Source organism: Gavialis gangeticus, unplaced genomic scaffold (genome assembly GCF_001723915.1).
Source record: "Gavialis gangeticus isolate Ggan-Ray unplaced genomic scaffold, GavGan_comp1, whole genome shotgun sequence".
In the NCBI taxonomy this organism is placed as follows: Eukaryota; Metazoa; Chordata; order Crocodylia; family Gavialidae; genus Gavialis; species Gavialis gangeticus.
The window spans coordinates 64,133,396-64,154,181 of NW_017729022.1; the positions used below are offsets into that span (position 1 = coordinate 64,133,396).

The window sequence follows — 20,786 nt, forward strand, 5'->3', positions numbered from 1 at the left end:
ACCTTCTTTAAGTAATTCTGAATGCACAATAAACCTTTGAATCTATCTTAATTTATTAGGCCTTGAAGCCTTTGTTGCTGCATAATAAATTCATCATGTATTTGAATACAAGCCATTCTCATTGTAAATATGCAGGCATCCAGAACCCCAGCTGTCTGTAAAGCACTTCTAAGCTCACCCAGGCAACAAAATCACCATCTCCTCTCCAGGCAAAACCAGTAGCTGACTCTTAAAAGCAACCAGCCAAGTGACTGCTCAGTGAGGAGCTCATTTTGGGGCACCTGTGGTGTAAGGCTGGCATCACCTGGCCAGAACTGCTCTGGTCCCCAGTGAAGACCTGCTTTTTTCCACAGAGCTTCTCTCTTCAGTATAACTTCTGGTGTAGGGGCAATCTCCTTGTGGCCAACACAGATGTGAAATACCAGGGCACATAGGACTCCAGCTACACCCGCTGCATTTGGAAAATCTCCTCCAGCAAGGTAATTTTCAGGAATCTGTTTAGGGCAACTCCTAACTGAATAATAACATTGTCCAGGCTGGACCAGTCCTTTTTCTATTAGGTGATTAAGAAACAGAGGATGATGCCAAGATAATAGATTGATGAAGGGGTAGAGTATTGCATAGTCTCATCTATGCACTACTCTACATATGGTTTTTCAGATAAGTTTTTGGCCAGGTTCCAGATCACAAAGGGAAACAGGGTCAGGTCCAGGACATGAACTCTGGGTCTTTAAGGCCTGGCTATGTGTTAGACCAAGTAGCCTCTCGTGGCACTGCAGAGCTGGAACTGTGAGCAGAACATGGCCTGAGGGGATTTGATTATGGGGGATTATGCAGGAGAAGGAAAGAAGCCAACTTTATTCTCAGCGCTTAGGCCAAGTTTGCAGAGCTGGCAGTTAGTGAACAAAAACAAGCCTATTTTATATGGGTAACACAAGCACATTCACTGGTACAATAAGCAGAACTTCCCCCAGGTGCCATTTTAACAGATATATTTCAGAGTAGAACCGCAATTTGAGGGAAAATATACTTGGCACAATGTTGTAGTTTTAAGAAATGTAAATGTCTGAATGGCAGGAAATTCAAAGTAAAGGTTACACTCAAAAGCGCTTTTTTTTTTTTGGAAAGTACCAGAATTAACCTGAAGAGTGTTGAAAAACCTAAAACATGGCTGAAGTTTGGGAGGAAACTTTATGGGGTCCCTAGCTCCGGCTCTTCAAGCGAGCCATGAGAGCATGGAGCCTCCACCCGCTCCCAGGTTCCGTTCCACACCACGTGGCAGCAGTCATCCATACCTGAACAGCGCGCTTGTCACAGGAACCTCACAAATACCTTAGCAGAACCAGGAACTTTAGCTAACCAATAATAAAACACACCCAAGGTCTCCAAAACTAACCCAAATTTTCTACCTCCACTGAAGGCAACAGAATGAGACCAGTCTTGAATTTCTAGGCCAGCCTAATTTTTTTATGTCATAGGTCCCACACCTACCCAAACGAAATTACTCCACAGAAGTGCTCTGTACCTAGTTTTTTTAACACTCTCATAACTCACTTCTGTTTACCCCAGATGTTTCTGAGACATTCTGCTTCAGCATGCATGTGAGATTTCTTGTGGCTTAGATCAGTTTCTATTAAGTTGAGGGGAGAAATAGAATCACTCATAACAGATAGCTAGGCTTCACCCTGAACTAATATTTCCCCACTGATACATCTATGGTGACCCGATTCACGCTCCTATGAGAGCCTCAATTCTAATGGTTTCATGGGTCTATTCTGCTGCACAAACAAAGGCTTGGTACTTATGTTCTTTGACTTCTTGTTTTAAATAAGCAGCTGTCCTTTTTCCTTTTTTTTAATTTTTTATCTGAGGCCCTGTGAAAATGCAGTTTTGCCTTAGCCTCCCACATTTTGAACTTCATCATTCTGCTCATGCAAAAAGGAAAAGTTTCACAGTTTTGGCAGCATCACTTCATTGGCAGTAATAAAACTTAGCTCAGTGCAATGGGCTTGGTCTTCCACTGGCAAAAATCCATGCAATCAGTTGATTCCAATGGGTCTATGCTGGTTCATACCAGCTGAGGATCTGGCTCAATTATTTTATTACAAGCATCCCTCAAATCACTGTTGTTTGAATGTATTGTTTCATAGTAATAGCAGCACCTCTTCCTCACTAAAAGAAAAAGCCTGAAATTTTATTCTTCTGCCACTTTGGAGCCATTTGTGCACAGAGGCACTTTTCTTTGCCACAGGAAAAAGGAGTTTCTTTCTGTCAATGTGCTTAACTGAAAATGAAGTGCCTTTTCCGCACGCTTTCCAGAAACACTCATCTGTGGAATGAGACAGTGCACAGCTGCTCTCAGCCCACGAGGGAGTCAGAGAAGAGGGTGGGTATCACAAACGTGGTGCGTGGCAGCTCTCACAGGTGCAAAACCTATCTAAATACATGCAGCATGACCTCATTACCCTTGCTTATGTTGAGGAGCAAGGAGACCCACTGCAATCCATTGAGCTGCTCTCAGAGTAGTGTATGCCAAGGAGCTTATCTGTGTTAAGGGCCTGCATTGATGCACTCACCAGTGAGGCTGGTGGCAGATGTGCGTTATCCCAGTGCAGCCCTTTTACACCAGGGAAAAGGAAAAGGAGATGGGTGCAGGCACTGCCAGAAAAATAATTTTGAGATCTGGATAATGAGCATTTTAAGCACGAGATTCTGAAGCCATTCTTCAGGTCTAGCTGACCTGCTCTAAGACCTCCCTTCATTCCCAGGGCATGTCAGCTTCCGGATAAGGCTGCTCTAACCAGCAACAGCCCAGCAGCAACCATTATACCAGTTAGGGATTGCTACAGCCCAGTAACACTTTGACTGCATTCCCCCTTGGCCTAACCCTACATGCTAGAAGCTGGCTGCCAGCTTCTCTGGCAATACACCCTGCAAAGAGTCTCCATACCAGGAATCCTCAGCTGCCTACTGGTGGCAGCTTTTTATGGCCCCTTTACACTGATAGGTGATATGGTATCAGAACTGAGAAGCTGGCCTGAGGTCTTTGTCATTCACAGTCCTGCTTCAGTGAGACAGATGAGGCATGTTCTTGACTGCAGAGTTTGGAGCTTGAGTCTCAGTAGGGTTTGGATTGTAACGCTGTGCCTGAAATGGCCTTTTGCTGCAGGCTTCCTAAAAATAGTTCCACCCACTCCCTCAAATCACTGTTCTGCTTTCTGTATTTGAGGCCTGAGAGTCCCTTTCTGGACTGCAATGATGAAAAGCTAATCCTCCTCCTGCATCCCTCTTCCCACTTCTTGAAACTATTCTCTGCTCCATGTCCCTCCTCAAGCCCTCATTATTAACCTGCAGTTTTTGCTCCTGTCCTTGTTTTGCCCCAGGCTCTGTTGTGCTTCTTGTGGCCTCCCTGATGTCTTTGTGGGCCTTGATCCACCAACCCTGTCAAGTAAATAGGCTTGAAACCATGTGCTCTGTTGCTGGTTTCCACAGGCCTACTTTCAAGTGCTCTGCTTTCTGCTCCCTGAAATTACTGACCTGGAGCTGACTGTGACTTGGAGCTCATCACTCAGTCACTTCTGCTCAAATGCTGTCACTGGGCGTATGGTAACTCCTCAGAGACTCTGAGATATGGCTCTAAGGAGCATTCAGCTCTGTGGCCACTCTGCATGTCAGTATTTCAGTATCTTCCTGCCCGGCCCTACTGGCCATGCTTGTCCAGCCCTGACCAGACAGGAAACGTTACACATTGTGCTTTAGCGAGTTTGTGCATGCAATGGGAGAGGAAAAGGGTATTGGGTTTTGAGGTTAGGTACATATGTATTTTCATTTGCAAAATGCAGGGGGGTTGCACTTGGGGTTGTATTTGGGACTGCCTGGGTATAGAGCAGAATATGTCTCTACACGGTGAAAATGTCCATATGATGGTTGTGCTTATAAAGGTGGTGGTTGCTGTTTGGGACAAGGATTCAGGACTCCTGGGTTTTGCCGCTGCCCTGTTGGGAAGTCCCTTTAATCACCTCTCTCCTGCTTATTTTGCAGAATGGGGCTAGTCCCTTCCTTGCAGCTGTACAATGAGAGGTAATACACTGAGATCCTCAGGTGAAAGGAAAGAGAAAATGTTTGTGTGTCTGCGCAGAGTGAGGGACATGTTTGTTTGTGTGGGTAGGTGAGCTCTGTGTGTGGGAAGGGTGTCTGTGTATGGTGTGGCTGTGCAAGGGTGGTGGTTGTATCTGAGGCCTGCTTTACATACGAGGGCACACCAGTTCAATGCAAGGTGTGATTTTTCGATTGGCTTAAACAAGCAGGCACTGCCTTGGTATGGATGCTCTTAAACGGAGTTCATCCTGGTTTGCACCAGTGCAGAAACCTGCGGGGGTAAGCTAGGTTTCCTGTGGTGTAAATGCATCCACACAGGGATTAACAGTTAGCAGTTTTTTTTAACTAGATTAAACTCAGCCAAGGTGTGTATGCAAGCCTGAAGTGGCAAGTATGCAGCGTGGTCTACGTGAGTGTGTTTCAAACGGGGAGGCTGTGGGTAGCTGGAGGTGTGTCTGCATGCTGGGGGTGCATGCAACGATTGCACATGGATACCCAGCACTGTCAAGCTGAAGCCCAGACAGCTGATTCCTCGTCCCCCGCCTGTACCTTTTTTCAATACCAGTCAGGAAGTGGGACGTGGTTTGGGGCTTTTTATTCTCGGCCTCGCTAGCCTTTTCGATACTTCGGGGCCTCATCTCATTCTGACGGGGCGAACAAGCTGCAGTTTCCTGTGCAAAGGTGAGAGGGAAAAGAGCTTACTTGAGCACAAGCCCTGTGCTCTCACCGAGCTGGCCAGCTCCAGCCTCTCTCCTCTGGCTCCAGCAGTCCCAGCTAGCCAGCAGCCGGGTGCTGAACTAGGAGCCTGCTGTCTCCACTTTTCGCTGTCTGAGGACCACCACGTTACATCCATTCGATGGGCAAGTCCAGCCACTGAGGGGCATCTGCGTCCGGGCCACACAGCAAAGGAGGGCACCACACAGACAGGTAATGGGGTAATGCCAGACAGCTCCCATGTAGAGGAGGCTGAATGCAGGAGGTTCTTGGAAGGAGTTTCAATCTGACGCATTTTTCCTAGCACTTGAGGGGATCTGATCATTTATTTATCTTTCTTTCTGTTTCCACATCCCTTTTCCTCTCATCCTGCCCCATACCTCTCACAGACTGCTTCTATTTTTTTTTTCATTGTTTTTGTCTTTCTTTCTCTGACCTGACATCATTTATCAGAACTGAAATCTCTCTTGTGTGTCCAATGGCAACCTTAGCCCTCTAGTAATCCACCTCTTCTTCTGCCTTGGGCTTCAGCTTGTGCCCTTGCTTTTCTTTCCTTTTTTATATCTTTATGACAAGATATTTTGCAGAATTCACAGATTTGCTGGAATCTGACAGGGCCATGCCGTGAGTGCTTCTGCTGTGACCTCAAACTTGAGACCTCTGGGCTGTCAACCATGTGCCTTAGCACCCATGTCTGCCACCCCCGCCCCATGGGTTTTTGCTTGCTACAACAATCCCTAAGCCCCCTGTTCATGGAGGAAGAGGGTTGTCCCCTCTTATCTGGGCAAGTAAGATCACCTGGATACGGGACAGACTGGGGAACATGAGGATATGGGGAATGAATGTCCCACTCAGCCTATGGCAGCAGAGAGCTTCGCCCCAACCTGCCTTGAAAGGAGCCATATATGCAAGGGAAGGACAAAAAAGTTTGAATTCCTCCATCATGGAGGGCTCCCTCTGAGGCAGCATGGGGGATTTCTAGAGAAGCAGCTGTGGTTGAAGGGCATGTGTGCTTGTATGGTTAAACCTTTGTTTACCGCGTTGGGCACCCTTTTCCCTATCCCTTTATATAATCCCTGTCCCATTCAAGTCCTCTAGGCTCTGTCTGCTGATTCTCCTGCTCACTCTGCCTCTGACATCCAGAAAGCTCCCTTTCCCCTGCAGCTAATGATATGAAACCATGTATTCGCCTCCCTGCAGTCGCTGATGCTTGCAGTTACAAAAAGTCTTCCCACACCATGTACTGTACTGGGTGTGACCTATGCAGCTTCTCTGCCTGAGTCAGCGACCAGCCTGAAACAATAGGGCTGAGTGGGGTGCTGTTATACTCATTTCAAGAACATTGTAACTCTGCAATCAATATAAATGTCAGTACTGCTGGTAGTCAGTTTTGTTCAGCAGTTGAACAAGGGAGGAGAGGACTCAGACGATGAAGAGATGTGCAGTCAGAGGAGTGGATTCTCCTTCATGTGACATGGATAGTTAGGCTGTTTTTTAGAGAGATCTGACTTAGGGCCTGTGCTGAGAAGTGCCACCTTGCTACTTCATTGGTTTCAAAGTCAAACTACTGCTAATAGCACTGAGAGAGGATTGCTGTAGGGAACCCTCACGCGCTCCCAGAAAAGAAAGGGGGGAGATCACATCCCGACCCGCGCTGGTGACATCCTCTTCTCTCTTCCAGTGTGATCCATTCCTGCACTCAACAACAATGAAGTCCTCCCCACCCCTTCTCCTTCACATCAGGCTGTTTGCTCTCCTGGCCATCACACTGGCATCAGAAGCCACACAGGGTAAGAATGGATCCCTTCTACACTCCATCGGGGATATCAGGGAGGTGTGTGGGTGAGACAGTGCACAATGTTGTTTGTCACTCTGCTGTATGGGAGGAGGTCAAGCTGATGTGGGGCTTCCTCCATGCCCTGAAGCCTGTCAAGAAGCGTGGAAGCAAAGGACTATATGAGTAATGCAATAGGTAGCATTCTTTTAGAGGCACCCCATTTTGGAGGGTGTGAGCAAGCAGGTAAGAAGAGGCTGTAAGCTTCTTTCTTTATTGATTGGAGATGTTTCTCCTGTGTGTTAGTCCACCCATGCATTGGATGCAGGGTGGAGCTGTATGGAATGCTCCTGAATACCTAATGCCTTTTGTTATGATGAGATTAATGGAATTAATCTCCTTTCTGTTGACAGGATCCTCAGACCTAGAATGCTTTTATGACTCAGGGGTAACTCTCTTTTGCACCTGGACTCCAGATGGGACTCTCACAGAAGCACCATGTCAACTTGATGCTGAACTTCAGGACCCTTCTCCTGACCACTGGTATGTTCTTGGAATGATTTAGGAAAAGCAAAGTCTGCTTTTCTTTAATTCTACAGAAAATGAACAACTGACCTGCAAGTTTAGTACAGGGCCTCAGCTGGAGTAAAGTGGGGTAACATGATTCTTTCCAATACAGCTGGGCTGAGTCCACAAGGACACCTACTCTCCAACCTGGAGTAGCTAGGATGTTGGCCAACTCTTTATGCAACATTCCTCTTTTCATGGTATAACAAAAAATCTAGCTCAGCTTCTCCTTTCCTGTTTAATTTCTGTAATTTGATTCATTTTCTTCAGAGCTCTTCTACCAGTAGACTGGCTGATTTCAGACCATGAAGGGCATTAGTAACTGTACCAGGGCATTGCTGGTCTGCCTAGCAAGAAGATAGATCAAGGGTGGGCAAAATGTGGCTCGCGGGCCAGATGTGGCCTGCCAGGCCATTCTATCTGGCCTGTGGGGGCCCTAAACTTTTTAGAAAATTAATATTTTCTAAAATATTAGAAAATATCAGCCCCTAGCTGCCTGTCATGCGGCCCTCAATGGCTTGCCAAAACTCAGTAAGCAGCCCTCCACCCGAAATAATTGCCCACCCCGATGTAGATTTATATTGGCTTCTTCTACAGCAGCAATGGGCTTCTTAAGAAATGTTCTACCCTGGAGGGGCAATGGGAGTGAGAGGACATGCTGCTGAGGGCGGAGGGGAAAGGAGGAGGTGCCAAGAAGGGACAGTGGGACTGGGAATGAGATTCTTAATTGACTTGGGGACTGATCCCATGCTAGTCTGCCGGCCAGGGGTGGCCCAGGAGCTGAGAGCAGGGGGTGCAGCCCCGGTGCTCCACTTCACAAAATCCTGGATCTGCTCATGCCCTTCTTTAGCACCTCCTTCACTCCCTGTTCTCCATGGTGATGGTGGCAGGTCTGTAGCCACCACTGAGTTCAGTGGAAGCTGGTGCTGGTTCTGTAGTGTTTAGCTGTGGCATGAGACCCACTTTATGGTGGTTAGCTAGGTTATCCTTTCAGAAAGAGGCTTCATTTGGAAATGGTAGTAGGTGGGTCTCTGTTAATGGCTGGCAGCTTCCTTTAAATGGTGTAAGAGTGTCCAGTAGGTAATAGATCTCCTTGGGCTATGGAAAAGGCACAGCAGGGGGCTGCTACATGACAGTGATGGGTGAGAGGGTTCAGGGCTTCTTTCCAGTACTGGGTCTTTGAGTTCTGCCCTGGGCCAGAAACAACATATACCAGCAACAGTGGGAAGAGGACTCCCACTCAGAAAACTGCCTATTTTATGCCCTCCCTTTCTCTCCCCTTCCACCTACCCATGCCAGAGTAGGACGTAGAAATGATTATGCGGCACAGTTCGCTCTTCTCAGCAGTCCTGGGGAGCATTATAGGAGGGAGTTTGTTTGGCAGCAACTGCCACAGTTGTCTGGAAGCTACTTGGGGTGCAGCACCTAGCTAGGCGGGGAGCACAGCTTTGGAGGTGAGCTCCCTTTGAGGATAATGTGGAAGGCAACTTTCCTATTTGCCTTTAGTGCCCCACCCTGCTGCCTAGGATTAGCGGGCTGGCTTCCTCATGGCTCTCTATTGGGTAGTGTGCACAGATGGAGCAGTCCCTGGGCTCCCTCAGGGGAATGGATTGCATTGCCTCTTGCACTGGGAGGGGGGATGTATTAGGGGAGCTGGGGATAGAACTTAGCAGCGGAACAAGGCACAGGCAATGTGGCCCCCACTTTGGCTGTGCTGTGAATGCACAGTGAGCTCTAAGCTCATCGCTTGGTCAGTGCAGGCTCCTGCCAGACCTCTGCCTGAACTGTGAGCTCAGAGCTCATCTGTTGACTAGGGTGGGTTCCAGTGCGAGCCCCTGCTTTTGTTCAGCCCCAGAGCCCAGGGGGTGAGCAGTGCTGCTGTTCACCCTCAGCCTGAGCAGGGAGAGGAACCCCCCTGTTGTGACTAGACACAGCTTGAATCCAGTTGTGCCCCACAGATGTCCATGGGTGTTTTGCTGCTGAGGCTAGTGGGGGCAGGAGCACAGTGTGCTTGAGAACAGGCAAAGAGGCAGAAGATACAAAATGAACTGCTCAGAAAGAAATGACTGCTATGGGCTTGCAAATGAACAAGCCCTGCCGCACTGCCCAGAGACTGTCCATGTTGCCAGGGTTTACCAATGGAGCCTGATAACAGTGCTGCTGTTCACCAGCCCCATCCCCCTTCCCAATGAATTCAGCAGCCAGGGAAAGAAAGGGAAGAGTGGCAAAGACAGTGCTCACACCCTGGGCTCTGGAGCTACATGAAAGCCCTGGCTTCAGGCAGCCCCTGTGTGGACAGCTCGCATGTGACACAGTCAAAGGGAGGGTGCGACCACACCATTTTACCCCCTCCAGATCCACCCTGATAGAGTTCCTTGTGCCCTTGCCCTACCTGGCCCATTCACACAAGTCTCCCCCTTTTTATGCATCTATGTAGCATGACCCTACCCTGCCTCTCTTGTACCAAACCAGCCCTATGTGGATTAGGGCAGGGCCGGAAAGAGAAGTCTGTGTAAGGAGCCCTTTGGGTGACTCAGTCTTCATCTGATGAGGGGGAGGAGAGGTTCTTTTTTAAAATCTTCCCCAGGCTCCTGCTACAGAAGCTGAGCCCACTGCCCTATTCCTTCCCACAGCACCTACATTTGTTTTGCATCATTTTGTTTCCAAGGGGATCTTGTCTAGGCCTTTGCTTTGCCACCTACTTCTTTGAATAAGAGAAGCAGATTGTGTCCTTCCTGAGAACCAAAGATCAGCTGTGCCTACTGGAGGCTCATCCAGGCACTTTTAAAATGCTGGGGTCAAATTACAGATTTCCCCTACTTTATGCTGTATGTACGTTCCTGGAAAATGGCACATAACTCAAATTCACATAAAGGGAACCCACTTTACAATGTAACAAATAGGGATATGTTCCAAGACCTCAACTGTACTGACCCCCAGACTTATTTCTATCACTTTTACAAGACAATTTTGGTACTCACCAACAGCACCAACAGCTGCAGCTGCCCTGGGAGCAGCACCATTGGGTGCGCCGTGCTGCCTGCCTGCCCGGCAGTGGGACACACATGGCATCACACTGCTCCTGGGACAGCTACAGCTGCAGAAGCACGAGCACCAGCTTCCCTGAGCAATGGGCTTCCACCACACTGAACACCTAACAGTGAATTTACCTCACATATAACGAATTTTTGGTATAAAAAGGGTCATTGCTTAAGAGCGAATTCACACATACAGAACCTGCATAAACCGAGGGAAACCTGTGTTGCTATGCACCTTGCCTGTGGCTACACCTGCTGTGAGGAGGCCAGTGCAGGGCACAGTAGCTCACCCAGTGAGAGGGACACTTTGTGGGGACCAAGTGACATCAAAGGCCTGGGATCCGCACTGGATGCTTGTTGATTTCCGTCTTGGAGTCTCCCTGGTTATATAAAGAGAGAGTGGTTGCAGGGCCTTCTCCATGAGGGCTTTCAGATTCTGGACTTATCTCTTCCCACTTTGGCCTGAAAAACATTGTGACTGGGTGACTTTTGGGCCTTCTGTCAAAGATATGTGTATAAGAAGAGTATGAAGCAGGACTCTGTAGGGAGCTGGTTGAGCTCTTGTTGGCCTGAAGATATCTGTGGCTGGGATTTCCTTGGATTTTCTTATCAATGATATTAGGCATCTAAGAGTCATGGAGAAGCCTCATTTTTGTTAAATCAAAATAAATACATCCAAAGTCCTCAAGTTCATCAATGCTCTCACACCAGCAAACCATGGTCTCCTCTTTCTTACAGGTGCTGCAAGGGAAAATGTAAATTATACGGGGTTGGCCCCAGGAGATGTGACCTTGCCTTCAACAACAAGACTAATGTGGGTAACCTCCCTGGAATTAACCAGCTAATAAAAACCTGGGGGTTGTAGTTTTCTGCTAAGAGACTAAATTTTATTTCCTGATTCCCGTTATCTGACTTGGGGCATGGTTACAAAAGTGGTAATAATTATAGCCATCTGGCACAGGTCAGAATCCCATCACCATCCCACCCAGGCTGTTGTAGTCTCCAGGGGATACTGAATTTAGTACCCCTTCCTTCCCTTTCTGTTTGATACCTGTTATGCTTTTATGTAGGATCCTGCCTCTTTTTATGGATTAGTCCAGAGCCTTCACATTGTGCTTGTGGCACCCACACACTTATATCAGCAGTAAAGCTGTGACACAACTTGACCAATAATACCTAAGTAGATGCTTTGCCATTCCAACCTGACTCAGCCCATTTTTCTCCCTTGGGGAAGAAGCGATGGCAAGCCTCGAATATTCAAATACTCTCCTCTCCCTGCCTCAACTTCCCGAGTCAGGCTAATGCCATTTCCCTGCTAATTAGTAACTGTGAAGTGCTGCAGGATCCTTTGCATGCTGAGGGTCATGCAAAGGAGTAGACCTTGCCATGACAGACGCCTTAGAAATATGGTTACAAGGGCGGTAACTTGTACTACTCACAAATTCCCCTTGCAGATACCTGCCTTGACTTATTCAGACAGGCTTACCCTGACTGTGTCCTGCCAAACTGGGGAGAACTGGACAACGGTGAAGCAAGAAAAGAAATTTTCACCATTTGACAACAGTGAGTGTTGACCTGTCATTCCCTTCCCGCAGGCTTCTCCATTCCAGTCTACCTGCCCATTGGGCAACCTGCTCTTCACCAAGTATATGGAGCCCACTGCTTTTCCCTCCTCTTCTGCAATTGTCTGCTCCCTCAGCCACCAGAGGCTCACCATGCTGCTCTGGCTTTGACCTGCTGCTTCAAGCTAGCTACCCAAGCCTGGGGTCTGGATCTACTGGCAGTGAACTGTGAAAAAGGCACATTTGTTGTTTTCAAAAGCACTTAGAACAAGCTCTTCACCTGGTGTAAATCAACAGAGGTGATAGGGCATCTCCATTTTACACCATTTTACATGGCCTCATGTACCTCCAGAGCAGGGAGAGGAACCACCCTGTTGTGTCTGGACACAGCTGGAATCCAGTTCTGCTCCATAGATGTCCATGGGTGTTTTGCTCCTGAGCCTAATGGTGGCAAGAGCACAGTGTGCTTGAGAACAGGAAAAGAGGCAGAAGGTCTGAAATGAACTGCTCAAAAGAAATCACTGGTATGGGGTTGCAAATGAACATGCTCTGCCGCACTGCCCAGAGACTGTCCATGTTGCCAGGGTTTGCCAGTGAAGCCCAATAACAGAGAGAGTGAATTACTACTTCAGTTTTTCCTATGGCTCTTCATAGTGTCTATGTTAGCCCATCTCTCCCTCTTCTCTCTCCAGTCCAGATGAGGCCACCAGACACCCTCGAACTGGTAAATGACACTGGACACGTCTACAACTTAACGTGGAGACTTAGTGTTTCTTCTCATTACTTAAATGAAAAACGGGAATATGAACTACGGTACCGAGCTCAGAATAAGCCCTCGGAGGTGAGTGCAGGGGCCTGGATGGGTTTCTTCTGCTGTCGTGCCTCAGGCCTGTAACCATAGGTGAGGCCTGGACCTTCCTCCCACAGAGAACTTGTCTTTCCCACTGAGGGTTTGTCTGTGTCACATACCTAATAGTCCTGGTCTTCCTCTTAAGCAGAGAAAGGCCTTGGCAAGGTTGAACCACCCATCCACTCTCATCTGGATCTCTAGGGGCACCCTCCACCCCCAATTCTGAACATGCTAGAAACAGAGATCTCAAGAGCAGTTGTGGGAGTAGCTTCCCTACAGGTTTCACAAGTATGAACTGGAGCAGGTGGGCAGGGTGTACTTGAGAGTCACCCTCCCTGGAAGTCCTGGTGATGTGGTGAAGACATAAATGTAGAGTCTAGACCCTTGCAGAACTCACTGCAAGGGCAAACAGCCCCTTTCTCCTGAAAGAAGCAGATTTTTAGGGAGACCAACTTAATCCATTTCGTTTGCTGAGATGTGATGGAGGTGGCATGCAAGCAAACAAAATTCCCAGTCTGCCCAGTCTTAAGTTGGGAGGAATGGTCTCCTCCCAGTATTGGAGAGTGTGGAGTCTGGAGAGGAAAAGGGTGGAGAGGGGCTCCTGTTATTGCCTGGCATGGGAATAACTCTGTAACTTTTACTCTGCCCAGGATTTTATGTATGTCAGCATCAAGCAGGATCAGGAGTGGGTGAAGTTTGATAAACTTCTGCCTGACTCAGAGTATGAAGCTGCAGTTCGTGTGAAACCAGGCAGACAAAGTGGTTTAAAAGGCGTGTGGAGCAACTGGAGCAAAACCATAATGTGGAGGACCCATACTAATGGTATGGATCTGTGGGCAAGGCTCACAGGGAAGCAGGTTTGGAATGGGGAGGCCAGGGCCTGTAGACAGGGGAAGACAAGGGAGGCAGTGTCCCTACCTCATTTCTAGGTTTGACATGTATGAACAAGATGGGCAGGGCATACTTGAAAGTCATCCTCCCTGGAAGTCCTGGTGATGTAAGACACCCCTGCAGAGTCTAGACCTTACAAAACAGGTCATGGAGTTCTGTGGACATGGAGGAGTGCACTCATGAAAGAGCAATATAAACAATAGAGATCACTTTGGCGGGTCCTAAAGCCAGACATAGGTGACCCGGGCCTGAGCCCCACTGAAGTCACTGGCAGAACTCCTCCAGCAATTTCACCTCAAAGCTCAAACCTCACAGAGCAGCAGGACATCCCTCTAGCCTGCAAAGGAAAGGACCAGGAAGGATATTTTCCAAAGAACCCATTTGCTCTAGTGTGTGTCTGCACCACAGCAGCAGAGATCCATTTCACTGCTGAGAAAACAAGTCCCATCAACCTGTTGCCCACTCCTCACATGTCAACTCAGAAAGGAGATGGAGAGAGCCTCAGCATTGCATTCAGGACCTGAATTTCTGACATGGTCAAGAGTGATGGCTTGGCATGCCCCAAAGGCACCCTCATCATCTCATTTCTGAGGTCTAATGTATGTGGAGTGGATGCAGGCGGGCAACCTTATTTCCTCAGAGGCACAGCTAAGCACCCTGCCACTGCGGTATAGACAGACTCTTAGGGTATGGGGGCACTCACAGTTTACCACTGGGGTAAAAGGGAGCCAGGCCTATCAGCAGCTCCATAGTAACTAGGCCCACTTTCACTGAGGGCTAAATTACCATGATTTAGCTTCTCTTTATAGCAGGGTAAGAGTGGGAACACAGATGATTACGAAAGCAGCTGACATGCAGTGAAGCCTCATCCTTGCTCACCCACAGTAAAAGTTTCACATTTTTGTACCCTTGGGACCCCAAGCTCAGTATCAAAAGTAATCAGGCAGCTTAAGTCTCCATTGAAAATCAACAGGACTTAGGCTCCTATGACACTTGGGAAAGTGTTACTCCAAGACTTGAACCCACCTCTCTCATGTGGCAACACAGAGCAGTCCTCTGCGTCCCCTGGATATCTTGCCCAGTCAGAGCCCCACAGTGAAATGGCAGCAAGGAGAACATAACTTGCAGCCTTAGAAAAGACCACGTCCATCCCATGAGTTGCCCACTCCAGGCACGTGTCATTTCTTCATAGGACACAGGCAGCTAGTGGTACCTGCATTGCACCTGGTGGTGGTATAACCAGAGGAGCTATGTTTAGAAAGGGCATTGTGCTGCTGCAGCATTCAAGTTTTACCAGTGTGATGTCAATGAAAAGGATACAACTACAACCAGTTGTCATAGCAACTGGGACCCAAAGATAACCAGGTACCCAAGGCTGAGGAAACAAAGGGAACTTGCTAACATCTCAAGGACAGGCAATGAGAGAACCTTGCAGAAAGGCAGCCTGCTCTGTTCCCCTTCTGTCCTCTGTGTCCTTTCCAGGGGAGCTCTGCAGGCCCAGGCTGATGTGCACTGGCAGAGGGCACACAGGATAAGGAACAGCAGGATGGAGTGGAGGTGCTTTGTGAGAGCTGCATAGGAGCGGCAAGCTAGGAGTGGCAGAGGGTGCTGGAGGATAGGCTGAAGGGGTCTGGGCAGAGCTGAGAGAAGAAGGGGACCTGCTGATTAAGGCATGCTAGCTGGCAGAGACTTGTATGTCAAATCTCTTTTCCCAGAAGGAAAATTAAAAACTGAATGGGAATGGATGAAGAAAAAGAAGTCTGAGACCTGTTCTCCCCAGGTCTTGTGTTCTGCTTGGCTCTTCCCAGTAACCCTTTCTTTGCTTTTGCAAAATTGACAGAATCAGCCGCCCTGGTTGCTCCCCAGCCCATGCTGCTAGCTGTTATAGGAAGCTCATGCACCGCTCTCCTCATCCTCGTCATCTTGCTGCTTAACTCCCGGACACTGAAATGGTAAAAAATAGTGGAGTGTTACTCTCCAGGACTGTCACACACCTGTGTGTCTTCTTGACACGCGCTCTGTCCTTTGCTCTCTCTGTCTCTGATGGTGATACTCATGTGAAGGAACAAGCCAAAATAGGTGAGGACTGGGCTATGCAGGAGATGGGGTATCAAGCAGGATCAGGAGTGGGCCAGTCTGATTGGGAGTCAAACCCCTCAGGTTCCTGAAGGATAGTTAGCATAGCGTTAATGTGGATGACTACAGCACGGTAGTGTTTGCATTGTGATGTCATGACTCACTCACAGTGTGATGTCATGGCATCACCTGGCTTTAACTAACTGTGCAGTGCTGGATTTAGGTTTAAACTACTTAAGCTACAGCTTAGGGTCTCACAATATGAAGGGACTCTAAATAAGAAAAAAAACCTGGACATTTTCATTCTAATATGACAAAAATATATGGGGCTCCACAGTTATTATTTATATTGAGTTCATAAATTTGTGCAGAAATAATAATAATTCATCTTAAAATTTCATGAAAAGCCATTTTCATGGATTATTTTTATCATATGGGGCATCTTAAAATGGACATAGCTTAGGGCCTCAGCATGTCATAATCCAGCACTGACTGTATGGCACTTTTATTGTCTCTGGACCCATTTTTTATCACCCAGTGCCTGAATGCTTTTGAAAATCTAGCCCTCTGTTTGAAATCCCACCTCCCTCCCCACACAAAGCACAGCCTGTGATTCACTGAGTCACACTTAAATTGGAAGAACAAAGCTCAGGTGGGATGTACATGGTGCTTGGTCTATTGGTAATCCCATTGCACAGGGGTGGTTTTCATTCTCCGTACACAGATCGTGGGATGGGCCATCCAGCCAAGACTGTCCCCTAGTGTTGTGGTAGATAATGACCCACTGCTGTTTCTGAAGGCTTCTTCCCCTCATTTCTGTCCTGGTGCTGTTCTTAATGCCAAATGTGTGGCACAAAGTCAGGAAATACAACAATACAGAGAGGAGTCTGACAGTGTCATGGAAATTAAGAGGCCTCAAGTTTAGTTGCCTTAGCTTGAGGAGGGACACAGGGGAAATAGGAGAAGGGCCAATGCAGCACAGCAATCAGAGGTGGAAGGACCGGGAGGTGGAGGGACCTTGTATAAGGAGGGATTGCAAAATGACGCTGCTTCACTTGTGAAGAAAAGGAGAGTATTGGGAATGTAAAAATGAATTACCAAAATAGAGAGAGATGACTGGCTGCTCCTGTTTACCGTGTGTTTTAAGACAAGGGCAAAGGAGCAATCAGTTTACAACAAATATAGACAGATAAAAAGACCTCCTTTCCCCTCGGTACATAGTTAACCTACAGAACTCAGCAACGCAGGGTAATACTGAATACGATTCTAGAAAGAATTAGATATGTGTGACTAAGAATATCATTTGCAATGAAGTGGGCTAGCCTGTCACATCCTCATGCTTCAGAAAGAAGATAAAGATAGCCTTTTCTCTGCGGCTTTAGCAGACAGGACTAGGAGCATTGGCCTCAAACTGCAACAGGGCAAATATAAGTTGGAGATTCGGGAGAACTTTCTCACCATATGTGCAGTTAAGTATTGCAACAGACTACCTAGAGATGCTGTGGAATTGCCAGCCCTGGAATTTTTCAAAAGCAGATTAAACAGACACTTAACTGAGATGTCCTGGTAAGGGATGATCCTGCCCTGAGCAGGGGGCTGGACTAAATGACCTTGCCTTCCAGCCCTACTGTCTTATGATCCTATGATCTCTGATAGTAGAGTGTCACACTGTTAAGACACACAAGGAGGTTTTGGGCACCTAAACCATTCAGTATCGGCAGCAAAGCAGATGGGATGGGCATGGCTCTGCTTTGGTGTGGTAGCAACTTTGCTCCAGTAGCAGTGCCACAAGGGTTGCAAGTGTTATAAATTACTGCCACATCATTGGCATATTCCAGTGGTGCCATGCAGTGACCTAAAAACAGAGGGCTGAGCTATGACCTTGCCAAAAAGACCATCATGTCCTGCTGATGAGCCTCCAAGGCTCTGCAATCTTTTGTGTTGCTACGATGGCAATAAAGGGAGGCAGGATCCCTTTGTGGTGACCAAGCTTTAGAAACCATTGGCAGCCTCAAAGGCGACCTTGCCAACTTGGCAGGAAATGAAAGGAGTGGACAGACCTGGGCAACAAGGAGAGGCAGGTGTGGAGGTTGGTAGGTGGTGGCATTCTTATTAGCTCTGCTTCCCTGGGGGCAGGCTTGCAGGGAAACAGATCTTCTAGCACCATGTTCATCTCTCAGCCTCTATATTTCTTATACGCTTATCTGCTACTGCAATAGGTTTTTTTTTCTAAGAGTACAAGAAAGGATAGAGAGCTCTAGGCCTCACTTCTCCCTCATTCACCTCACTTTTATACCAGTGTAGCTCAAGTGAGTTCAGTTTATATTGTTGTGAGTGAAGGATCTGACCCCTTTAAGAGCTGTTTTAAAGCTGTTCTCCTTCAAGGTCATGTTCACTTTGCACTTTTTTTTTCTCTTCCCTGAAGGTTTAGGAAGTTCCTGAAGAGTCACATTCCAGACCCAGCCAAGTTCTTCCCCCCACTTGGCACTATTCAAGGAGGTGATGTTCAGGTATGAGGCCTAGAGAAAAGCTGGGCATTTGCCTGGTCAAATGGGAGGGCCCCATTGCCTCCTTTGCACTGCAAAGAGCATGGTGATCCAGGTTAGCATGTATGCATGCTGTACTGGACTGTCCAGCACTGGCTTCTAAGGTATTGGCTTTAATTTTATTTTTGACCTTCTAAAAATTGCCATTTGGCTGATGTGTCTCTAATTACAGAACTGAGAAACTACAAACCACACAAACCTCAGTACCTTGCTCCACTAGCAGGAAGGCCTGAGAGAGAGAGAGCAAAGGGCTTGCAGGACAGCTTGAGCTACCTGGATTCTGCCCCCCAGCCTGCTTCTGTCTTTACTGGATTTACTTCCTGGGACCCATTTCCATGTTCTATTTTTTTTTCTCATATCCTTCCATACCCCACTCCCTCTGCCCCCACTTCTCCTCCTCCTTTTCTCCTTCTGAGTGATGCTGTTGAAAAAAAGGCAAACACCATTCTGTGCTATACTAACAGGAGTGTTGTATGGAGCACCCCCAAGATACCCTTCTTGGCCCTGGTGAGGCCTCTGCTGGAGCACTGTGCCCAATTTGGGACACTGCACTTCAAAACAGGGACAAAATGGGAGGGAGTTTAGAGGAGGTCCCACACAAATTACAGGAGATTTAGAAAACATGGCCTATAAGAAAAAGTTAAAAGAAGTAGGTTTGCTTAATCTAAGAAAAGGAAGACTTAAAAGGGGCCACAGAACACCACCATGAAATTGTTCAGACCTTTCTGCAAAAAGGGTGGTGATCAATTGTTTCCTGTGTCTGCTGAAGGTAGGCCAAGAAAAAATGGGATTCGATTGCAGCAAGGGAGCCAAAAGAGTTTCCTGAATATCTAACCTTATGCTAAGGGGAGTTGCACATGGGAATAAGCTGCCTGGGGAGGCTGAGGAATTCCTGTTACTGGAGGTTTTTAAAGACAGGTTAGACAAACATCTGTCAAGGATGATCTAGGTATATTTTATCCTGATTCTGAGTATGGTGGTGGGTTAGATTAATTCTTTAGGTGCCTTCCAGCCCCACATGTCTGTCATTTCTCAGTCAGTTCATCTCGCTCCATTCTGCTCTTTCCTCTTTCTCTATCACTCTCTTTTATTTAATCTGTTCTCCTTTTCTCCTTTCTGCCTTTCCCTATGGTAATCACAGAGGGAAGGCTCCCACGTCCTGCTTCTTATTTTAAAATGGCAGACAGCCTGGTGAGCTTGTATTCTCTATGGAGATCCCAGAGGAGTAATGTCAGCAGCATCTGTTCCCTATGGGAAAGCCAAAGGAGAGGTGCTGTGAATCTGTTCACTGTGGGCATGTAGGAGGAATGATGTTAGGTCTCTGTTCGTCTCTTATGAGAGTATAATATTCCTGCCACTTTGAATATAACAGTGTTTCTTCTGTGTCTCCTCCCTCTCCCATCAGAAATGGTTCTCCTCTCCATTCTCCACATCTTCCTACTGTGTAAGCAACATCTCCCCAGAGATCTCAGTGCTCGAAGTAATGCAGAAGAAGGACCAAGAATCCCAGCTTCTCCTTCCCAAGCTATTCATCACCTCTGGAGGCTCCCCAGAAACCAGTGGGCACTCTGTGTCCAGCTGCTTCACCAACCAAGGCTACTTCTTTTTCCATCTCCCCAACTCCTTTGAGATTGAGCCATGCCAGGTATACTTCACCTATGAGCCTTTCACTCAAGAGAACAGCAGCAGTGAAGATGGTGACTCCTACAGGGCACTCCCCTCCCCAGACCACTGCATGCTGGTGGATAACACCCCACTCTTCCCCTCCCACTTTCTTCACCTCACTGAAGGCACCCAAGGTTTCCAGAACAGATCCTTTGTGGGAGAGACAGAAGACATAGTCAGTGAAGTCAGGGTGCCTTCTGAGACTCTTCCATCAGATGAGAGTGCCTCACTGACAGCAGCACTGGAGCAGAATGAGAAGAGAAATGAAAATACAGTATTAGAGTCCTCCGAGTGCCCAGACAAGGCTGGCATGGTCTTCTCAAGTCCCCCAAAGCATCAAGGAGGGGATGCCATTCAAATGGTAGAAGGGGCCAGGGAGACTGCCCCTCAAGTCAATTCCATTGATATTGTGAACGGTGCTAGCTCTTCACCCTCCCAACCCATGCCTCTGAGTCAAGAGCAGACTGATGACGTCCGCAGAATTGCTTTCTCTTGCCAAGACCCTAACACTGGAGCCTATTTGTCTTTGAGGGAGCTTCAAAGCCAATACAGCCATTGTTCTGTTTAAGCTATTCCTGAGGAACTGTAAGTAAGAGCAGGAGACTGCCAAGAAGTTGATCCTTCAGCTTCACCAAACCCAGTAGCACTCTTCGAACTAGCATGCATGGAGATCCTCTACTAGTACCAGGGAATGGGGCCATTAGCCAAACAGGTGGTGAGCACAGCCCAAGCCTACAACTGGTAGGGAAGTCATATATGGAGATGGAAAGGTGTGAACGGAGAGAAGGTAAAATGAAAATAGATGAAAAACTAAAAAAGGGATGGTCAGGGAGACGTACAACTCCACAACACAGACAATGCCATGGCAACTGCAAATGGATGGATGCCAGGTATGGAGTACTGGACACATAAGTTGTTAGAAAGATGGATAAGAAAGAGTTTGAGAAAAGAGGCATTAACACTTCTAAAATATTAGACAGAATATGGACTCAGAAGAGCATAGAA

The 20,786-nt window shown here is 47.6% G+C and overlaps 1 protein-coding gene across 1 annotated transcript; it reads left to right on the top strand.

Moving 5' to 3' along the window:
• The first annotated feature begins 1,865 nt into the window (after positions 1 to 1,865).
• IL2RB (interleukin 2 receptor subunit beta) lies at positions 1,866 to 20,385 on the top strand. Its single transcript, XM_019515268.1, has 10 exons — positions 1,866 to 5,025; positions 6,494 to 6,602; positions 7,000 to 7,129; positions 10,930 to 11,005; positions 11,646 to 11,754; positions 12,446 to 12,594; positions 13,254 to 13,425; positions 15,335 to 15,446; positions 17,996 to 18,080; positions 19,522 to 20,385. Exons 2-10 carry the CDS (start codon positions 6,521 to 6,523, stop codon positions 20,347 to 20,349), a joined length of 1,743 nt encoding a protein of 580 aa, XP_019370813.1. The 5' UTR covers positions 1,866 to 5,025; positions 6,494 to 6,520; the 3' UTR covers positions 20,350 to 20,385.
• The last annotated feature ends 401 nt before the right edge of the window (positions 20,386 to 20,786 follow it).

Coding starts and splice junctions, on each gene's coding strand:
- IL2RB (XM_019515268.1), top strand. CDS start 6,521: ATGAAGTCCTCCCCACCCCTTCTCCTTCACATCAGGCTGTTTGCTCTC. Junction 7,130..10,929: donor GACCCTTCTCCTGACCACTG/GTATGTTCTTGG, acceptor TCTTTCTTACAG/GTGCTGCAAGGGAAAATGTA. Junction 15,447..17,995: donor AACTCCCGGACACTGAAATG/GTAAAAAATAGT, acceptor TCTTCCCTGAAG/GTTTAGGAAGTTCCTGAAGA.